The sequence below is a fragment of the Phyllobates terribilis genome, unplaced genomic scaffold, assembly GCF_046119375.1.
Source record: "Phyllobates terribilis strain yellow unplaced genomic scaffold, ASM4611937v1 Scaffold_2__4_contigs__length_985480577, whole genome shotgun sequence".
NCBI classification, from domain to species: Eukaryota; Metazoa; Chordata; class Amphibia; order Anura; family Dendrobatidae; genus Phyllobates; species Phyllobates terribilis.
The window spans coordinates 970,580,886-970,606,351 of record NW_027362762.1 but is presented as its reverse complement, the minus strand read 5'-3'; the positions used below and the strand labels follow the sequence as shown (position 1 = coordinate 970,606,351).

At 52.0% G+C, this 25,466-nt stretch overlaps 1 protein-coding gene across 2 annotated transcripts in view; it reads right to left on the bottom strand.

The window, feature by feature from the left end:
- Positions 1–25,466, bottom strand: part of GSK3B (glycogen synthase kinase 3 beta) — a 166,835-nt gene that overhangs the window by 115,963 nt on the left and 25,406 nt on the right. For both annotated transcript variants that reach the window (XM_073668718.1, XM_073668719.1), the window contains exons 3-5: positions 17,118–17,201; positions 12,536–12,646; positions 10,753–10,883 (exon numbers count right to left, since the gene is read on the bottom strand). In XM_073668718.1, the coding sequence (XP_073524819.1) occupies positions 10,753–10,883; positions 12,536–12,646; positions 17,118–17,201 (326 nt within the window). The remainder of the gene's footprint in view (positions 1–10,752; positions 10,884–12,535; positions 12,647–17,117; positions 17,202–25,466) is intronic.

Sequence of the window (25,466 nt, the reverse complement as noted above, 5' to 3'; positions counted from 1 at the left end):
CACCTGATATCTGTACACACAGTATATACCAGTCACATATCCCCTGTATATAACACCTGATATCTGTACACACAGTATATACCGGTCACATATCCCCTGTATATAACACCTGATATCTGTACACAGTATATACCAGTCACATATCTCCTGTATATAACACCTGATATCTGTACACACAGTATATACCAGTCACATATCCCCTGTATATAACACCTGAAATCTGTACACACAGTATATACCAGTCACATATCCCCTGTATATAACACCTGATATCTGTACACACAGTATATACCGGTCACATATCCCCTGTATATAACACCTGATATCTGTACACAGTATATACCAGTCACATATCTCCTGTATATAACACCTGATATCTGTACACAGTATATACCAGTCACATATCTCCTGTATATAACATCTGATATCTGTACACACAGTATATACCAGTCACATATCCCCTGTATATAACACCTGATATTTATACACACAGTATATACCAGTCACATATCCCCTGTATATAACACCTGATATCTGTACACACAGTATATACCGGTCACATATCCCCTGTATATAACACCTGATATCTGTACACACAGTATATACCGGTCACATATCCCCTGTATATAACACCTGATATCTGTACACACAGTATATACCAGTAACATATTCCCTGTATATAACACCTGATATCTGTACACACAGTATATATCAGTCACATATCTCCTGTATATAACACCTGATATCTGTACACACAGTATATACCAGTCACATATCCCATGTATATAACACCTGATATCTGTACACACAGTATATACCAGTCACATATCCCCTGTATATAACACCTGATATCTGTACACACAGTATATACCAGTCACATATCTCCTGTATATAACACCTGATATCTGTACACACAGTATATACCAGTCACATATCCCCTGTATATAACACCTGATATCTGTACACACAGTATATACCAGTCACATATCCCCTGTATATAACACCTGATATCTGTACACACAGTATATACCAGTCACATATCCCCTGTATATAACACCTGATATCTGTACAGACAGTATATACCAGTCACATATCCCCTGTATATAACACCCGATATCTGTACACACAGTATATACCAGTCAAATATCCCCTGTATAAAACACCCGATATCTGTACACACAGTATATACCAGTCACATATCTCCTGTACATAACACCTGATATCAGTACACAGTATATACCAGTCACATATCCCCTGTATATAACACCTGATATCTGTACACAGTATATACCAGTCACATATCCCCTGTATATAACACCTGATATCAGTACACAGTATATACCAGTCACATATCTCCTGTATATAACACCTGATATCTGTACACACAGTATATACCAGTCACATATCCCCTGTATATAACACCTGATATCTGTACACAGTATATACCGGTCACATATCTCCTGTATATAACACCTGATATCTGTACACAGTATATACCAGTCACATATCCCCTGTATATAACACCTGATATCTGTACACACAGTATATACCAGTCACATATCTCCTGTATATAACACCTGATATCTGTATATATAGCATATACCAGTCACATATCCCCTGTATATAACACCTGATATCTGTACACACAGTATATACCAGCTACATATCCCCTGTATATAACACCTGGTATCTGTACACACAGTATATACCAGTCACATATCTCCTGTATATAACACCTGATATCTGTACACACAGTATATACCAGTCACATATCCCCTGTATATAACACCTGATATCTGTATATATAGTATATACCAGTCACATATCCCCTGTATATAACACCTGATATCTGTACACACAGTATATACCAGCTACATATCCCCTGTATATAACACCTGGTATCTGTACACACAGTATATACCAGTCACATATCCCCTGTATATAACACCTGATATCTGTACACACAGTATATACCAATCACATATCTCCTGTATATAACGCCTGATACCTATACAAACAGTATATACCAGTCACATATCCCCTGTATATAACACCTGATATCTGTACACAGTATATACCGGTCACATATCCCCTGTATATAACACCTGATATCTGTACACACAGTATATACCAGTCACATATCCCCTGTATATAACACCTGATATCTGTACACACAGTATATACCAGTCACATATCTCCTGGATATAACACCTGATACCTATACACACAGTATATACCAGTCACATATCCCCTGTATATAACACCTGATATCTGTACACACAGTATATACCAGTCACATATCCCCTGTATATAACACCTGATATCTGTACACACAGTATATACCAGTCACATAACCCCTGTATATAACACCTGATATCTGTACACACAGTATATACCAGTCACATATCCCCTGTATATAACACCTGATATCTGTACACACAGTATATACCAATCACATATCTCCTGTATATAACACCTGATACCTATACAAACAGTATATACCAGTCACATATCCCCTGTATATAACACCTGATATCTGTACACAGTATATACCGGTCACATATCCCCTGTATATAACACCCGATATCTGTACACACAGTATATACCAGTCACATATCCCCTGTATATAACACCTGATATCTGTACACACAGTATATACCAATCACATATCTCATGTATATAACAACTGATAGCTATACACACAGTATATACCAGTCACATATCCCCTGTATATAACACCTGATATCTGTACACACAGTATATACCAGTCACATATCCCCTGTATATAACACCTGATATCTGTACACACAGTATATACCAGTCACATATCTCCTGTATATAACACCTGATACCTATACACACAGTATATACCAGTCACATATCCCCTGTATATAACACCTGATATCTGTACACACAGTATATACCAGTCACATATCCCCTGTATATAACACCTGATATCTGTACACACAGTATATACCAGTCACATATCCCCTGTATATAACACCTGATATCTGTACACACAGTATATACCAGTCACATATCCCCTGTATATAACACCTGATATCTGTACACACAGTATATACCAATCACATATCTCCTGTATATAACACCTGATACATATACAAACAGTATATACCAGTCACATATCCCCTGTATATAACACCTGATATCTGTACACAGTATATACCGGTCACATATCCCCTGTATATAACACCCGATATCTGTACACACAGTATATACCAGTCACATATCCCCTGTATATAACACCTGATATCTGTACACACAGTATATACCAATCACATATCTCATGTATATAACAACTGATAGCTATACACACAGTATATACCAGTCACATATCCCCTGTATATAACACCTGATATCTGTACACACAGTATATACCAGTCACATATCCCCTGTATATAACACCTGATATCTGTACACACAGTATATACCAGTCACATATCTCCTGTATATAACACCTGATACCTATACACACAGTATATACCAGTCACATATCCCCTGTATATAACACCTGATATCTGTACACACAGCATATACCAGTCACATATCCCCTGTATATAACACCTGATATCTCTACACAGTATATACCAGTCACATATCCCCTGTATATAACACCTGATATCCGTACACACAGTATATACCAGTCACATATCCCCTGTATAAAACACCTGATATCTGTACACACAGTATATACCGGTCACATATTTCCTGTATATAACACCTGATATCTGTACACACAGTATATACCGGTCACATATCCCATGTATATAACACCTGATATCTGTACACAGTATATACCAGTCACATATCTCCTGTATATAACACCTGATATCTGTACACAGTATATACAAGTCACATATCCCCTGTATATAACACATGATATCTGTACACACAGTATATACCGGACACATATCCCCTGTATATAACACCTGATATCTGTATGCACAGTATATACCAGTCACATATCCCCTGTATATAACACCTGATATCTGTACACACAGTATATACCGGTCACATATCCCCTGTATATAACACCTGATATCTGTACACAGTATATACCAGTCACATATCTCCTGTATATAACACCTGATATCTGTACACAGTATATACCAGTCACATATCTCCTGTATATAACATCTGATATCTGTACACACAGTATATACCAGTCACATATCCCCTGTATATAACACCTGATATCTATACACACAGTATATACCAGTCACATATCCCCTGTATATAACACCTGATATCTGTACACACAGTATATACCGGTCACATATCCCCTGTATATAACACCTGATATCTGTACACACAGTATATACCGGTCACATATCCCCTGTATATAACACCTGATATCTGTACACACAGTATATACCGGTCACATATCCCCTGTATATAACACCTGATATCTGTACACAGTATATACCGGTCACATATCCCCTGTATATAACACCCGATATCTGTACACACAGTATATACCAGTCACATATCCCCTGTATATAACACCTGATATCTGTACACACAGTATATACCAATCACATATCTCATGTATATAACAACTGATAGCTATACACACAGTATATACCAGTCACATATCCCCTGTATATAACACCTGATATCTGTACACACAGTATATACCAGTCACATATCCCCTGTATATAACACCTGATATCAGTACACAGTATATACCAGTCACATATCCCCTGTATATAACACCTGATATCTGTACACAGTATATACCAGTCACATATCTCCTGTATATAACACCTGAAATCAGTACACAGTATATACCAGTCACATATCTCCTGTATATAACACCTGATATCTGTACACACAGTATATACCAGTCACATATCCCCTGTATATAACACCTGATATCTGTACACAGTATATACCGGTCACATATCTCCTGTATATAACACCTGATATCTGTACACACAGTATATACCAGTCACATATCCCCTGTATATAACACCTGATATCTGTACACACAGTATATACCAGTCACATATCTCCTGTATATAACACCTGATATCTGTATATATAGTATATACCAGTCACATATCCCCTGTATATAACACCTGATATCTGTACACACAGTATATACCAGCTACATATCCCCTGTATATAACACCTGATATCTGTACACACAGTATATACCAGTCACATATCTCCTGTATATAACACCTGATATCTGTACACACAGTATATACCAGTCACATATCCCCTGTATATAACACCTGATATCTGTACACACAGTATATACCAGTCACATATCCCCTGTATATAACACCTGATATCTGTACACACAGTATATACCAATCACATATCTCCTGTATATAACACCTGACACCTATATAAACAGTATATACCAGTCACATATCCCCTGTATATAACACCTGATATCTGTACACAGTATATACCGGTCACATATCCCCTGTATATAACACCCGATATCCGTACACACAGTATATACCGGTCACATATCCCCTGTATATAACACCTGATATCTGTACACACAGTATATACCGGTCACATATCCCCTGTATATAACACCTGATATCTGTACACACAGTATATACCAGTAACATATTCCCTGTATATAACACCTGATATCTGTACACACAGTATATATCAGTCACATATCTCCTGTATATAACACCTGATATCTGTACACACAGTATATACCAGTCACATATCTCCTGTATATAACACCTGATATCTGTACACACAGTATATACCAGTCACATATCCCCTGTATATAACACCTGATATCTGTACACACAGTATATACCAGTCACATATCCCCTGTATATAACACCTGATATCTGTACACACAGTATATACCAGTCACATATCCCCTGTATATAACACCTGATATCTGTACAGACAGTATATACCAGTCACATATCCCCTGTATATAACACCCGATATCTGTACACACAGTATATACCAGTCAAATATCCCCTGTATATGACACCTGATATCTGTACACACAGTATATACCAGTCACATATTCCCTGTATATAACACCTGATATCTGTACACACAGTATATACCAGTCACATATCTCCTGTATATAACACCTGATATCAGTACACAGTATATACCAGTCACATATCCCCTGTATATAACACCTGATATCTGTACACAGTATATACCAGTCACATATCCCCTGTATATAACACCTGATATCAGTACACAGTATATACCAGTCACATATCTCCTGTATATAACACCTGATATCTGTACACACAGTATATACCAGTCACATATCCCCTGTATATAACACCTGATATCTGTACACACAGTATATACCAGTCACATATCCCCTGTATATAACACCTGATATCTGTACACACAGTATATACCAGTCACATATCTCCTGTATATAACACCTGATATCTGTATATATAGCATATACCAGTCACATATCCCCTGTATATAACACCTGATATCTGTACACACAGTATATACCAGCTACATATCCCCTGTATGTAACACCTGGTATCTGTACACACAGTATATACCAGTCACATATCTCCTGTATATAACACCTGATATCTGTACACACAGTATATACCACTCACATATCCCCTGTATATAACACCTGATATCTGTATATATAGTATATACCAGTCACATATCCCCTGTATATAACACCTGATATCTGTACACACAGTATATACCAGCTACATATCCCCTGTATATAACACCTGGTATCTGTACACACAGTATATACCAGTCACATATCCCCTGTATATAACACCTGATATCTGTACACACAGTATATACCAATCACATATCTCCTGTATATAACGCCTGATACCTATACAAACCGTATATACCAGTCACATATCCCCTGTATATAACACCTGATATCTGTACACAGTATATACCGGTCACATATCCCCTGTATATAACACCCGATATCTGTACACACAGTATATACCAGTCACATATCCCCTGTATATAACACCTGATATCTGTACACACAGTATATACCAATCACATATCTCATGTATATAACAACTGATAGCTATACACACAGTATATACCAGTCACATATCCCCTGTATATAACACCTGATATCTGTACACACAGTATATACCAGTCACATATCCCCTGTATATAACACCTGATATCTGTGCACACAGTATATACCAGTCACATATCTCCTGTATATAACACCTGATTCCTATACACACAGTATATACCAGTCACATATCCCCTGTATATAACACCTGATATCTGTACACACAGTATATACCAGTCACATATCCCCTGTATATAACACCTGATATCTGTACACACAGTATATACCAGTCACATATCCCCTGTATATAACACCTGATATCTGTACACACAGTATATACCAATCACATATCTCCTGTATATAACACCTGATACCTATACAAACAGTATATACCAGTCACATATCCCCTGTATATAACACCTGATATCTGTACACAGTATATACCGGTCACATATCCCCTGTATATAACACCCGATATCTGTACACACAGTATATACCAGTCACATATCCCCTGTATGTAACACCTGATATCTGTACACACAGTATATACCAGTCACATATCTCCTGTATATAATACCTGATATCTGTACACACAGAATATACCAGTCACATATCCCCTGTATATAACACCTGATATCTGTACACACAGTATATACTGGTCACATATCTCCTGTATATAACACCTGATATCTGTACACACAGTATATACCGGTCACATATCCCCTGTATATAACACCTGATATCTGTACACACAGTATACACCAGTCACATATCTCCTGTATATAACACCTGATACCTATACAAACAGTATATACCAGTCACATATCTCCTGTATATAACACCTGATATCTGTACACACAGTATATACCAGTCACATATCCCCTGTATATAACACCTGATATCTGTACACAGTATATACCAGTCACATATCCCCTGTATATAACACCTGATATCTGTACACACAGTATATACCAGTCACATATCCCCTGTATATAACACCTGATATCTGTACACACAGTATATACCAGTCACATATCTCCTGTATATAACACCTGATATCTGTACACACAGTATATACCAGTCACATATCCCCTGTATACAACACCTGATATCTGTACACACAGTATATACCGGTCACATATCTCCTGTATATAACACCTGATATCTGTACACACAGTATATACCGGTCACATATCCCCAGTATATAACACCTGATATCTGTACACAGTATATACCAGTCACATATCTCCTGTATATAACATCTGATATCTGTACACACAGTATATACCAGTCACATATCCCCTGTATATAACACCTGATATCTATACACACAGTATATACCAGTCACATATCCCCTGTATATAACACCTGATATCTGTACACACAGTATATACCAGTCACATATCCCCTGTATATAACACCTGATATCTGTACACACAGTATATACCAGTCACATATCCCCTGTATATAACACCTGATATCTGTACACACAGTATATACCAGTCACATATCTCCTGTATATAACACCTGACATCCGTACACACAGTATATACCAGTCACATATCCCCTGTATATAACACCTGATATCTGTACACACAGTATATACCAGTCACATATCTCCTGTATATAACACCTGATACCTATACACACAGTATATACCAGTCACATATCCCCTGTATATAACACCTGATATCTGTACACACAGTATATACCAGTCACATATCCCCTGTATATAACACCTGATATCTGTACACACAGTATATACCAGTCACATATCTCCTGTATATAACACCTGATATCTGTACACACAGTATATACCAGTCACATATCCCCTGTATATAACACCTGATATCTGTACACACAGTATATACCAGTCACATATCCCCTGTATATAACACCTGATATCTGTACACACAGTATATACCGGACACATATCCCCTGTATATAACACCTGATATCTGTATACAGTATATACCAGTCACATATCCCCTGTATATAACACCTGATATCTGTACACACAGTATATACCAGTCACATATCCCCTGTATATAACACCTGATATCTGTACACACAGTATATACCAGTCACATATCCCCTGTATATAACACCTGATATCTGTACACACAGTATATACCAGTCACATATCCCCTGTATATAACACCTGATATCTGTACACACAGTATATACCGGTCACATATCTCCTGTATATAACACCTGATATCTTTACACACAGTATATATACAGGGAATATGTGACTGGTATATACTATATATACAGATATCAGGTGTTATATACAGGGGATATGTGACTGGTATATACTATATATACAGATATCAGGTGTTATATACAGGGGATATGTGACTGGTATATACTGTGTGTACAGATATCAGGTGTTATATACAGGGAATATGTGACTGGTATAACACCTGATATCTGTACACACAGTATATACCAGTCACATATCTCCTGTATATAACACCTGACATCTGTACACACAGTATATACCAGTCACATATCCCCTGTATATAATACCTGATATCTGTACACACAGTATATACCAGTCACATATCCCCTGTATATAACACCTGATATCTGTCCACACAGTATATACCAGTCACATATCCCCTGTATATAACACCCGATATCTGTACACACAGTATATACCAGTCACATATCCCCTGTATATAACACCTGATATCTGTACACACAGTATATACCAGTCACATATCCCCTGTATATAACACCTGATATCTGTACACACAGTATATACCAGTCACATATCCCCTGTATATAACACCTGATATCTGTACACACAGTATATACCAGTCACATATCCCCTGTATATAACACCTGATATCTGTACACACAGTATATACCAGTCACATATCTCCTGTATATAACACCTGATATCTGTACACACAGTATATACCAGTCACATATCCCCTGTATATATATATATATATATATATATATATATATATATATATATATACACTATGTGTATGATTACGTATAATCGTAGTGTCATGCCGGTTATCACGTGTTTTGCGCTGTATCGTGGGCTCAGCTGCATCCTGGAATAACCCCCAACATCCTCTATTTCATTTGGACTGTGATGGAAACATGTGAGAGTCAAAGTGAAACTGCTGATCGAGCTTGTCGACGATTTTGTCGACAAACTTCTCCGGGCGTCAGATACACAGGGGGGGGGGGGGGGGGTGTCAGATGCGCGGGGCGAGACAGATACGCGGGGTGGTTCTGGGGGCGTCAGATACGCGGGGCGAGTCAGATACGCGGGGTGGTTCCGGGGGCGTCAGATGCGCGGGGCGGTTCCGGGGCGCAGCGTTCTCACAGATGCCACGTTTGCCCTCTAGACCTCACTCACTGTCACCACCTAGTGAGGCTCCGCTTGCTTTGGTGACATCTCTGCTTGCTGTCAGTACATTGGAGCGCCACGTCCTGATCTAATGTCACCGATCACAATCACGGCCTTAGATGACACACAATGTATAACTCCCATCATCCGTGTCCTCAGGAGCTGACAGTCACAGGTCCATAGACGATGCACAAACTATAACTCCCATCATCACCTTCTCTCCATCTTTCTTACACCCGCTCCGGGAAGCTGGGCTGCTGGCGCATCGTAGTGACTTTACAGGTGGGTCCGGGGCGATGGACGAGCACCGGCTTCTTACCTGCCGAAGTCACAAAGCTTCAGCACCGCAGTGTCGGGGTCCAGCAGCAGGTTCTGTGGCTTTATGTCCCGATGGCAGATCCCAAAGGAATGGATGTAAGCTAAACTGCGGAACAGCTGATACATGTACAACTGCGGAGAAAAGAGGAGACGGACGAGAGTTACTGTAGGGTACACAGCACCCCTGCAATACAGCAAGGCGTCATCTTCACCAACCCAACTGTCAGACCCATCGCCACCAACCCAACCCCCAACAATACTGCCAGACCCATCCTCACCAACCCAACCCCCCATAATACTGCCAGGGACCATCCTCACCAACCCAACCCCCCACAATACTGCCGGACCCATCACCACCAACCCAACCCCCCACAATACTGCTAGGCGCCATCCTCACCAACCCAACCCCCCACAATACTGCCAGACCCATCCTCACCAACCCAATCCCCCACAATACTGCCAGGGACCATCCTCACCAACCCAACCCCCCACAATACTGCCGGGCGCCATCCTCACCAATCCAACCCCCCACAATACTGCGGGACGCCATCCTCACCAATCCAACCCCCCACAATACTGCCGGACCCATCCTCACCAACCCAACCCCCCATAATAATGCCAGAGACCATCCTCACCAACCCAACCCCCCACAATACTGCCGGACCCATCGCCACCAACCCAACCCCCCACAATACTGCAATGCACCATCCTCACCAACCCAACCCCCCACAATACTGCCAGGGACCAGCCTCACCAACCCAACCCCCCCATAATACTGCCAGGGACCATGCTCACCAACCCAACCCCCCACAATACTACCGGACCCATTCTCACCAACTCAACCCCCCCTGAAATCCCTTAATACTTCTAAGCACCATCTTTATCCATTCATCCACAGAACCTCCGTGTTACCGCCGAGCATCATCGTCACTAACTGAACCCCCCGCCAGACTGCAGAGTGCCATCCTAAGCCACCCAACCCTTGCACAGGATTTTACTCTCTGCATATTTCCATTCAGCAAAAACAAGCAGAGATCGTAGGAATGGAGGAGAAACGAAACCAAGGTTACCGGTTACCACTATTAAGCTTCATTTACATAAAATAACAGAAACCACTATAACAAGCTTTGAGAGTGACAGCACAACGCCATCCCCGGGCACCTGGCCTCCCAGTCCTCAGCCTGCCAATGCCCATGCACCCGGCCTCCCAATCCCCGGGCACTCGGCCTCCCCAATACAATGCACCCACCCTCGGCCTCCCAATCCCCGGGCACCCGGCCTCCCAGTCCTCAGCCTGCCAATGCCCATGCACCCGGCCTCCCAATACCCGGGCACCCAGCCTCCCAGTCCTCAGCCTGCCAATGCCCATGCACCCGGCCTCCCAATCCCCGGGCACCCGGCCTCCCCAATACAATGCACCCTCCCTCGGCCTCCCAATCCCCGGGTACCCGGCCTCCCAGTCCTCAGCCTGCCAATGCCCATGCACCCGGCCTCCCAATCCCCGGGCACCCGGCCTCCCAATCCCCGGGCACCCGGCCTCCCCAATACAATGCACCCTCCCTCGGCCTCCCAATCCCCGGGTACCCGGCCTCCCAGTCCTCAGCCTGCCAATGCCCATGCATCCGGCCTCCCAATCCCCGGGCACCCAGCCTCCCCTTCAGGACAGTTCTGATGAGCGTTCCTGCAGCTCCTGTGATGGCGGCGGTCGCGGTGTTCACGGGCAGACGCTCCCCTTATCCTTCATCCTTCCCGTGAGGCCGTACACTCTGCGCCACATAAATCACCTTCACGTAGATCATGGGCAGCGCCTGCTTGGCTCGGCTGTAATGTCTGGCCACTCGGTACACCGTCTCCGGAACGTAGTCCAGCACCAGATTCAGGTACACCTCGTCCTTCTAGAAAGCGCAAGAAGAGCATCAACATAATGATCCTCACCGGAGGGGAAATCTGATAATCCAGACAGTCTGATAATCAGGAGTGCAGAAATGTAACGTAATGTGACATAATGTAACGTAACCGGGAGCAAAGAACAACGAGGAGTCACAGAGATGGCAGCGACTATCGAAGCATGGAGGGTAATGGGGGCACAAATCCAATGCCACAAAAGTGGTCCGATCCCATACAGAGGTGCACAAGAGGGCACACACATCTCACGTGGCCCGGCCTCCAGTCACACCCCCCCCCCCGACACATCACACACCCCCACCCCCGACACGTGGCCCGGCCTCCAGTCACACCCCCCAGACACGTCACACACCCCACCCCCGGCACGTGGCAAGGCCTCCAGTCACACCCCCCCCCGACACGTCACACACCCCACCCCCGGCAAGTGGCAAAGCCTCCAGTCACACTACCCCGGCACGTGGCCCGGCCTCCAGTCACACCCCCCCGACACGTCACACACCCCACCCCCGGCACGTGGCCCGGCCTCCAGTCACACCCCCCCGACACGTCACACACCCCACCCCCGGCACGTGGCCCGGCCTCCAGTCACACCCCCCCCCGACACGTCACACACCCCACCCCCGGCAAGTGGCAAAGCCTCCAGTCACACTACCCCGGCACGTGGCCCGGCCTCCAGTCACACACCCCCGACACGTCACACACCCCACCCCCGGCACGTGGCCCGGCCTCCAGTCACACCCCCCCGACACGTCACACACCCCCACCCCCGACACGTGGCAAGGCCTCCAGTCACACCCCCCCGACACGTCACACACCCCACCCCCGGCACGTGGCAAGGCCTCCAGTCACACCCCCCCCCGACATGTCACACACCCCACCCCCGGCACGTGGCCCGGCCTCCAGTCACACCCCCCCGACACGTCACACACCCCACCCCCGGCACGTGGCCCGGCCTCCAGTCACACCCCCCCCGACACGTCACACACCCCACCCCCGGCACGTGGCAAGGCCTCCAGTCACACCCCCCCCGACACGTCACACACCCCACCCCCGGCAAGTGGCAAAGCCTCCAGTCACACTACCCCGGCACGTGGCCCGGCCTCCAGTCACACCCCCCCGACACGTCACACACCCCACCCCCGGCACGTGGCCCGGCCTCCAGTCACACCCCCCCCGACACGTCACACACCCCACCCCCGGCATGTGGCCCGGCCTCCAGTCACACACCCCCGACACGTCACACACCCCACCCCCGGCACGTGGCAAGGCCTCCAGTCACACCCCCCCCCCCGACACGTCACACACCCCACCCCCGGCACGTGGCCCGGCCTCCAGTCACACCCCCCCGACACGTCACACACCCCACCCCCGGCACGTGGCCCGGCCTCCAGTCACACCCCCCCGACACGTCACACACCCCACCCCCGGCACGTGGCCCGGCCTCCAGTCACACCCCCCCCGACACGTCACACACCCCACCCCCGGCACGTGGCCCGGCCTCCAGTCACACCCCCCCCCGACAAGTCACACACCCCCACCCCCGGCACGTGGCCCGGCCTCCAGTCACCCCCCCCCCCCGACACGTCACACACCCCACCCCCGGCACGTGGCCCGGCCTCCAGTCACACCCCCCCCGACACGTCACACACCCCACCCCCGGCACGTGGCAAGGCCTCCAGTCACACCCCCCCCGACACGTCACACACCCCACCCCCGGCAAGTGGCAAAGCCTCCAGTCACACCCCCCCCCGACATGTCACACACCCCACCCCCGGCACGTGGCCCGGCCTCCAGTCACACCCCCCCGACACGTCACACACCCCACCCCCGGCACGTGGCCCGGCCTCCAGTCACACCCCCCCCGACACGTCACACACCCCACCCCCGGCACGTGGCAAGGCCTCCAGTCACACCCCCCCCGACACGTCACACACCCCACCCCCGGCAAGTGGCAAAGCCTCCAGTCACACTACCCCGGCACGTGGCCCGGCCTCCAGTCACACCCCCCCGACACGTCACACACCCCACCCCCGGCACGTGGCCCGGCCTCCAGTCACACCCCCCCCGACACGTCACACACCCCACCCCCGGCATGTGGCCCGGCCTCCAGTCACACACCCCCGACACGTCACACACCCCACCCCCGGCACGTGGCAAGGCCTCCAGTCACACCCCCCCCCCGACACGTCACACACCCCACCCCCGGCACGTGGCCCGGCCTCCAGTCACACCCCCCCCGACACGTCACACCCCCCACCCCCGGCACGTGGCCCGGCCTCCAGTCACACCCCCCCGACACGTCACACACCCCACCCCCGGCACGTGGCCCGGCCTCCAGTCACACCCCCCCCGACACGTCACACACCCCACCCCCGGCACGTGGCCCGGCCTCCAGTCACACCCCCCCCCCGACAAGTCACACACCCCCACCCCCGGCACGTGGCCCGGCCTCCAGTCACCCCCCCCCCCGACACGTCACACACCCCACCCCCGGCACGTGGCCCGGCCTCCAGTCACACCCCCCCCGACACGTCACACACCCCACCCCTGGCACGTGGCCCGGCCTCCAGTCACACCCCCCCCGACACGTGGCCCGGCCTCCAGTCACACCCCCCAGACACGTCACACACCCCACCCCCGGCACGTGGCTCGGCCTCCAGTCACACTACCCCGGCACGTGGCCCGGCCTCCAGTCACACACCCCCACCCCCGGCACGTGGCCCGGCCTCCAGTCACCCCCCCCGACACGTCACACACCCCCACCCCCGACACGTGGCCCTCCCTCCAGTCACACCCCCCCCGACACGTCACACACCCCCACCCCCGGCACGTGGCAAGGCCTCCAGTCACACCCCCCCCGACACGTCACACACCCCCACCCCCGGCACGTGGCCCGGCCTCCTGTCACACCCCCCTCCCGACACGTCACACACCCCCACCCCCGGCAAGGCCTCCAGTCACACAACCCCGGCACGTGGCCCGGCCTCCAGTCACACAACCCCGGCACGTGGCCCGGCCTCCAGTCACACAACCCCGGCACGTGGCCCGGCCTCCAGTCACACAACCCCGGCACGTGGCCCGGCCTCCAGTCACACAACCCCGGCACGTGGCCCGACCTCCAGTCACACAACCCCGGCACATGGCAAGGCCTCCAGTCACACAACCCCGACACGTGGCAAGGCCTCCAGTCACACAACCGCGACACGTGGCAAGGCCTCCAGTCACACAACCCCGACACGTGGCAAGTCCTCCAGTCACACAACCCCGGCACGTGGCAAGGCCTCCAGTCACACAACCCCGGCACGTGGCCCGGCCTCCAGTCACACAATCCCGGCACGTGGCCCGGCCTCCAGTCACCCCCCCCCGACACGTGGCCCGGCCTCCAGTCACACCCCCCCCGGCACGTGGCAAGGCCTCCAGTCACACAACCCCGGCACGTGGCAAGGCCTCCAATCACACAACAGCGGCACTTGGCAAGGCCTCCAGTCACACAACCCCGGCACGTGGCCCGGCCTCCAGTCACACAACCCCGACACGTCACACACCCCCACCCCCGACACGTGGCCCGGCCTCCAGTCACCCCCCCGACATGTGGCAAGGCCTCCAGTCACACTACCCCGGCACGTGGCAAGGCCTCCAGTCACACCACCCCGGCACGTGGCAAGGCCTCCAGTCACACTACCCCGGCACGTGGCAAGGCCTCCAGTCACACTACCCCGGCACGTGGCAAGGCCTCCAGTCACACTACCCCGGCACGTGGCCAGGCCTCCAGTCACACTACCCCCGGCACGTGGCCAGGCCTCCAGTCACACTACCCCCGGCACGTGGCCAGGCCTCCAGTCACACTACCCCCGGCACGTGGCCCGGCCTCCAGTCACACTACCCCGGCACGTGGCAAGGTCTCCAGTCACACTACCCCGGCACGTGGCAAGGCCTCCAGTCACACAACCCCGACACGTGGCAAGGCCTCCAGTCACACAACCCCGGCACGTGGCAAGGCCTCCAGTCACACAACCCCAGCACGTGGCCCGGCCTCCAGTCACACAATCCCGGCACGTGGCCCGGCCTCCAGTCACCCCCCCGACACGTCACCCCCCCCGACACGTGGCCCGGCCTCCAGTCACACACCCCCCCCCCGGCACGTGGCAAGGCCTCCAGTCACACAACCCCGGCACGTGGCAAGGCCTCCAATCACACAACAGCGGCACTTGGCAAGGCCTCCAGTCACACAACCCCGGCACGTGGCCCGGCCTCCAGTCACCCCCCCCCCCGACACGTCACACACCCCCACCCCCGACACGTGGCCCGGCCTCCAGTCACCCCCCCGACACGTGGCAAGGCCTCCAGTCACACTACCCCGGCACGTGGCAAGGCCTCCAGTCACACTACCCCGGCACGTGGCAAGGCCTCCAGTCACACTACCCCGGCACGTGGCAAGGCCTCCAGTCACACATCGCTCACCTTCTCCCCACTGGAATAGAAGAAGTAGCGGAGCCGCACAATGTTGCAGTGATCCAGTTTCCTCATTATCTGCAGCTCTCGGTTCTGAAATATAAGAACATTGATTGTCATTAATGAGTAGTCATCATCCGTAAACTATACAATGATGGGAGAGGAGGCCACCAATATTAGCTGCTACAACATGTCAGGAGCCAATAGAAGAAATGTCACCGGGCCTACATCAATGACGCAGCAGAGGTGACCGCGCTACAGAAAGTGGCATCACCGCTGAGGAGAGCGGGAGAGCCCGGACATCAATGTGGCCGCCATCACCACGGAGGAGCGCGGGAGAGCCCAGACATCAATGTGGCCGCCATCACCACGGAGGAGCGCGGGAGAGCCCGGACATCAATGTGGCCGCCATCACCACGGAGGAGCGCGGGAGAGCCCGGACATCAATGTGGCCGCCATCACCACGGAGGAGCGCGGGAGAGCCCGGACACCAATGTGGCCGCCATCACCACGGGAGAGCCCGGACATCAATGTGGCCGCCATCACCACGGAGGAGCGCGGGAGAGCCCGGACATCAATGTGGCCGCCATCACCACGGAGGAGCGCGGGAGAGCCCGGACATCAATGTGGCCGCCATCACCGCGGAGGAGCGCGGGAGAGCTCGGTCACCAATGTGGCCACCATCACCGCGGCGGAGCGCGGGAGAGCCCGGACATCAATGTGGCCACCATCACCGCGGCGGAGCGCGGGAGAGCCCGGACATCAATGTGGCCGCCATCACCACGGAGGAGCGCGGGAGAGCCCGGACATCAATGTGGCCGCCATCACCACGGAGGAGCGCGGGAGAGCCCGGACACCAATGTGGCCGCCATCACCACGGGAGAGCCCGGACATCAATGTGGCCGCCATCACCACGGAGGAGCGCGGGAGAGCCCGGACATCAATGTGGCCGCCATCACCACGGAGGAGCGCGGGAGAGCCCGGACATCAATGTGGCCGCCATCACCGCGGAGGAGCGCGGGAGAGCTCGGTCACCAATGTGGCCACCATCACCGCGGCGGAGCGCGGGAGAGCCCGGACATCAATGTGGCCACCATCACCGCGGCGGAGCGCGGGAGAGCCCGGACACCAATGTGGCCGCCATCACCACGGGAGAGCCCGGACATCAATGTGGCCGCCATCACCGCAGAGGAGCGCGGGAGAGCAAGGACATCAATGTGGACGCCATCACCGCAGAGGAGCGCGGGAGAGCCCGGACACCAATGTGGCCTCCATCACCGCGGAGGAGAATGGGAGAGACCGGACACCAATGTGGCCACCATCACCGCAGAGGAGCGCAGGAGAGCCCTGACATCAATGTGGCCGCCATCACCGCAGAGGAGCGTGGGAGAGCCCGGACACCAATGTGGCTACCATCACCGCGGCGGAGCGCGGGAGAGCCCGGACATCAATGTGGCTGCCATCACCACGGAGGAGCGTGGGAGAGCCCGGACATCAATGTGGCCACCATCACCACGGAGGAGCGCGGGAGAGCCCGGACACCAATGTGGCTTCCATCACCGCGGAGGAGAATGGGAGAGACCGGACACCAATGTGGCCACCATCACCGCAGAGGAGCGCAGGAGAGCCCTGACACCAATGTGGCTGCCATCACCGCAGAGGAGCGTGGGAGAGCCCGGACACCAATGTGGCTGCCATCACCGCGGAGGAGCGCGGGAGAGCCCGGACACCAATGTGGCCGCCATCACCGCAGAGGAGCGCGGGAGAGCCCGGACACCAATGTGGCTGCCATCACCACGGAGGAGCGTGGGAGAGCCCGGACATCAATGTGGCCACCATCACCGCAGAGGAGCACAGGAGAGCCCGGACACCAATGTGGCCGCCATCACCGCAGAGGAGCGTGGGAGAGCCCGGACACCAATGTGGCTGCCATCACCGCGGAGGAGCGTGGGAGAGCTCAGACACCAATGTGGCTGCCATCACCGCGGAGGAGCGTGGGAGAGCCCGGACATCAATGTGGCCACCATCACCGCAGAGGAGCGCGGGAGAGCCCGGACACCAATGTGGCCGCCATCACCGCGGCCTGGGTTACAATTATGGCAACCCTTCCGTTGGAGAAGCTTACAGTCTGGTTTTCAGCTTCGTGATGTAAAGGTCACACAACTATTCACTGACAGCAGACAGAGGACTTTGTAGATCACCATGAATCTTCCCGGGCTCGCCCTCCTGTCCGCTGCCCGTCCCGAGATGTGGAGCCGCTCGCACCCTGCAGACATTATTAGCAGCAACTAACGCAGAGCCAACAGCATAAAGAGAAAAGAATCCCCCCGCTCATGAATCCCCCCCATCACTGCAGCCGCCAGCAAAAGACGACACCGTCATTCTGCAGGAAATTGGAAAAATAAACCCAGGGAAGAAATGACAGAACTCCCAGATCCCAGGGAGCCCCGGCGCTCGTGTCATGGTGTCCGCGGGGATCTGCAGCTACACGCCGTCATCCTAACACTATTTCAGGCCGATGACTCCAAACTATAAAAAGCCATTACAGCTGATAAGATGCAAGGATAAAACTGCACAGACCGGAGGAGGAGGAATGGAGGCGGCGCAGAACTAGCGTGCTACAGAGTCACGCCAGCAGAGGGCAGCACCACGGGAAGAGGCTTCCCAGACCCAGCAGAGGGCACCACCAGCCCCAGCCCCGCGGCCTCCGCCAGCCTCCGCCCCGCGGCCTCCGCCAGCTCCCGCCCCGCAGCCTCCGCCCCCCCATCAGCTCCCGCCCCCCCCCCCCCCCCCCGGCCTCCACCAGCTCCTACAAGGTTTTTGGCCCCTATAACCGGCCGCGGATTCTGGAATCACCCGCCAGAGTAATAACCGCGCACCGAGGATACAGAGACCGAGTAATAACCCCACACCAAGAATACAGGGAAGAAGTAATAACCCCGTACTGAGGATACAGAGACCGAGTAATAACCCAGCACCGAGGATACAGAGACCGAGTAATAACCCCGCACCGAGGATACAGAGACCAAGTAATAACCCCGCACCGAAGATACAGAGACCAAGTAATAACCCCGTACCGAAGATACAGAGACCAAGTAATAACCCCGCACCGAAGATACAGAGACCGAGTAATAACCCAGCACCGAGGATACAGAGACCGAGTAATAACCCCGCAGCGAAGATACAGAGACCAAGTAATAACCCCGTACCGAAGATACAGAGACCAAGTAATAACCCCGCACCGAAGATACAGAGACCGAGTAATAACCCCGCACCGAGGATACAGAGACCAAGTAATAACCCCGCACCGAGGATACAGAGACCAAGTAATAACCCCGCACCGAGAATACAGAGACCGAGTAATAACCCCGCACCGAGGATACAGAGACCGAGTAATAACCCCGCACCGAGGATACAGAGACCGAGTAATAACCCAGCACCGAGGATACAGAGACCGAGTAATAACCCAGCACCGAGGATACAGAGACCGAGTAATAACCCCGCATAGAGGATACAGGGAAGAAGTAATAACCCCGCACCGATGATACAGGGAAGAAATAATAACCCAGCACCGAGGATACAGAGACCGAGTAATAACCCCGCACCGAGGATACAGAGACCGAGCAATAACCCAGCACCGAGGATACAGGGAAAAAGTAATAACCCAGCACCGAGGATACAGAGACCGAGTAATAACCCTGCACCGAGGATACAGAGACCAGGTAATAACCCTGCACCGAGGATACAGGGAAGAAGTAATAACCGCGCACCGAGGATACAGAGACCGAGTAATAACCCCACACCAAGAATACAGGGAAGAAGTAATAACCCCGTACTGAGGATACAGAGACCGAGTAATAACCCAGCACCGAGGATACAGAGACCGAGTAATAACCCCGCACCGAGGATACAGAGACCGAGTAATAACCCTGCACCGAGGATACAGAGACCGAGTAATAACCCAGCACCGAGGATACAGAGACCGAGTAATAACCCCGCATAGAGGATACAGGGAAGAAGTAATAACCCCGCACCGATGATACAGGGAAGAAATAATAACCCAGCACCGAGGATACAGAGACCGAGTAATAACCCCGCACCGAGGATACAGAGACCGAGCAATAACCCAGCACCGAGGATACAGAGACCGAGTAATAACCCCGCACCGAGGATACAGAGACCGAGTAGTAACCCAGCACCGAGGATACAGAGACCGAGTAATAACCCTGCACCGAGGATACAGGGAAGAAGTAATAACCCAGCACCGAGGATACAGAGACCGAGTAATAACCCCGCACCGAGGATACAGAGACCGAGTAGTAACCCAGCACCGAGAATACAGAGACCAAGTAATAACCCTGCACCGAGGATACAGGGAAGAAGTAATAACCCTGCACCGAGGATACAGAGACCGAGTAATAACCCCGCACCGAGGATACAGAGACCGAGTAATAACCCCGCACCGAGGATACAGAGACCGAGTAATAACCCCGCACCGAGGATACAGAGACCGAGTAATAACCCCACACCGAAGATACAGAGACCGAGTAATAACCCCCCACCGAGGATACAGAGACCGAGTAATAACCCTGCACCGAGGATACAGAGACCGAGTAATAACCCCGCACCGAGGATACAGAGACCGAGTAATAACCCTGCACCGAGGATACAGAGACCGAGTAATAACCCTGCACCGAGGATACAGAGACCAAGTAATAACCCTGCACCGAGGATACAGGGAAGAAGTAATAACCCTGCACCGAGGATACAGAGACCGAGTAATAACCCCGCACCGAGGATACAGAGACCGAGTAATAACCCCGCACCGAGGATACAGAGACCGAGTAATAACCCCGCACCGAGGATACAGAGACCGAGTAATAACCCCACACCGAAGATACAGAGACCGAGTAATAACCCCGCACCGAGGATACAGAGACCGAGTAATAACCCTGCACTGAGGATACAGAGACCGAGTAATAACCCTGCACCGAGGATACAGAGACCGAGTAATAACCCCGCACCGAGGATACAGAGACCGAGTAATAACCCTGCACTGAGGATATAGAGACCGAGTAATAACCCCGCACCGAGGATACAGAGACCGAGCAATAACCCCGCACCGAGGATACAGAGACCGAGTAATAACCCAGCACCGAGGATACAGAGACCGAGTAATAACCCTGCACTGAGGATACAGAGACCGAGCAATAACCCCGCACCGAGGATACAGAGAACATAGCACTGCGCTCTCTCAGTGAATTCATGAAATGTACGGACATAGCAGGTTCTTCAGAGTTAGAGCTGCTCTGTGTAGGTGGTCTCTACACAGAACATAGGACCCCCGCTATTAAAGAGCCTGTCTCCTGAACAATTCTTATACCTGTGCCGGATCAGGACAAACGGTCTCTGTGCGATTCCTCTGTGCTGCTCCATTTTACCTGCAGATGAATGCGAGGCCGGCCGCGGCTTTCCTGGCACATCAGGTGTTTGTCCAGGTAGCTGGGAGCAGGGCCTGGGGTCATGTGCTGAACAGGGTCATCTCTAATGAAAAAACCCTTTAAAGGGGTTGGCCAGGACTTTAACAATAATGAAAAGCCTTATGATGGGGGGTGCGATACAATGCACCCCCAATGATCAGCTGTTCCCGGTGTCAGCAGCAGCCGACACTGCTCAGTTACGGAGTTGCACAGCGCCATCGAGAGTATAATGGCCATGCCCGGGTACTGCACATTCAGATTAATAGGGGGCGGATGTTCAGAACCCGGCTGCGGCCATTAAACAGTCGATGGCGCTGTGGAGCCCGGTAACTGAACAGTGCCAGCCGCCGCTGACACTGGGAACAGCTGATCGAGGGGGTGCCGGGTGTCACCAGGAATGTTAAAGTCTGGGAAAATGCGCTAAGGGTGCGTGCACACGGCCAGGAATGGCTGCAGATTTGACGCAGCGCACTTGCGCAATCCGCAGCGTCCAGGTGTTACAGCAGTGGATGTTATTTCTAGAAATCCCATGTCCACTATACATCTCTGTGCACCTGCGGACACGGACATGCAGTGCGTCTTTCCAGAAAGAAGCATGTTAATTCTACCAGTGCAATGTATAGGATGCGGTGAACGGTTCAATGAACACATAGGATTCACCGGGTGCAGCGCTGTGGACGCAGCAGAGAGTATAAAGTGTACTGCGTTCACAGCGCTGCCGGAAAGGATGGTGTGCACACACCCTAATTCAGAAATACTTGGTTATATAATTAAAGATGGGTTGTCCCCTCCACCATACACGCTGGGCTCAGTGACCCAAGGCCCACCAGGGCAATAGCATCCTGTACACAAGTCCACAAGGATAGCAGCCAGAACAAAGGCTCACGGTCTACCACAAGAACGGTGACCGGAACAGCCAGGACCCCACCCCGCCAAATCAGGAGCACCCGGGACCGGAGGCCAACCGGCAAGAGAGCACCCGGGACCGGAGGCCAACCGGCAAGAGAGCACCCGGGACCGGAGGCCAACCGGCAAGAGAGCACCCGGGACCGGAGGCCAACCGGCAAGAGAGCACCCGGGACATAAAGCCATCAAGCATAAAGCCCCCCTCCCGCTGTGACATCTGCTCCATCTGCCGCCATATATAAAGCCTCCCAGTTACTACACCTCATATGGCGGCCATCCTGCACACAAATGAAGGTTTCTCACAGTGTATCGGTGCAGACAATCCTGTAGATATCTAGGGGTTATTTCAGACCCAGTCGCCAGCCTTCACAAGCTACTACTCTCTGTTATCAGCCATTTCAGGCAGTGATTGCAGTGCTCTTTTGTGTGACAGAGGCCTCCCCTCCCCCTTGATCACTGGATGATGATCACTGACGCTTTAACCATTGCTCAACACAAAGGAGCGACCCTGAAATTCTGCTGTGACCGGCGGTCTCTATGGAATAGCGCCCTCATGTTACACATCCGGGGTCTATACCCCAGGAGTCACGTGACTCTGCCCGGGCAAGGAAGGGTTAATACGCTCTGTGTCTGACATGTGACCTGCGTGAATTCCTTTGTCCCAGCACCAGATCTGGGGATATGTGGGAGGGGGGTGATATTTGGGGGGTGATGTGGGGGAGGGTCCAGCGGGGGTTTTGTCTGTCCCGACAGCTGTTCCTCTGCTGCAATGTGTCTGATCCCAGCTGCTGCCGTCTGGACATCAACGCGAGGCCCGGGAGAAAAGGAGGCCGCCGCGAGGCCCGGGAGAAAAGGAGGCCGCCGCACACCTCAACCCCTGCTGCATATCTTGACGCCACAATCACCAGGGGCGATCTATGGTGGCAAACTAACCAGCACACAGAATGCAGCAAATGGCAGAAGTAGGAATCAGCGACGAACCCACTACCCCATCTGCTGCAGTGACCTCCAGCCCAGCACCCCCCATCTGCTGCAGTGACCTCCAGCCCAGCACCCCCCATCTGCTGCAGTGACCTCCAGCCCAGCACCCCCCATCTGCTGCAGTGACCTCCAGCCCAGCACCCCCCATCTGCTGCAGTGACCTCCGGCCCAGCACCCCCCATCTGCTGCAGTGACCTCCGGCCCAGCACCCCCCCATCGGCTGCAGTGACCTCCAGCCCAGCACCCCCCATCGGCTGGAGTGACCTCCAGCCCAGCACCCCCCATCTGCCGCAGTGACCTCCAGCCCAGCACCCCCCCACCGCAGCAGTGACCTCCAGCATCCCCCCCGCTGCAGTGACCTCCAGCATCCCCCCCGCTGCAGTGACCTCCAGCCCAGCACCCCCCCACCGCAGCAGTGACCTCCAGCCCAGCACCCCCCGCTGCAGTGACCTCCAGCATCCCCCCCGCTGCAGTGACCTCCAGCCCAGCACCCCCCCCCGCTGCAGTGACCTCCAGCCCAGCACCCCCCCGCTACAGTGACCTCCAGCCCCCCCCGCTGCAGTGACCTCCAGCCCCCCCCGCTGCAGTGACCTCCAGCCCCCCCCCGCTGCAGTGACCTCCAGCCCCCCCCCGCTGCAGTGACCTCCAGGCCCCCCCCCACTGCAGTGACCTCCAGGCCCCCCCCCACTGCAGTGACCTCCAGCCCCCCCCACTGCAGTGACCTCCAGCCCCCCCCCACTGCAGTGACCTCCAGCCCCCCCCCACTGCAGTGACCTCCAGCCCCCCCCACTGCAGTGACCTCCAGCCCCCCCCACTGCAGTGACCTCCAGCCCCCCCCACTGCAGTGACCTCCAGCCCCCCCCACTGCAGTGACCTCCAGCCCAACACCCCCCCCATCTGCTGCAGTGACCTCCAGCCCAGCACCCCCCCCGCTGCAGTGACCTCCAGCATCCCCCCCGCTGCAGTGACCTCCAGCCCAGCACCCCCCCGC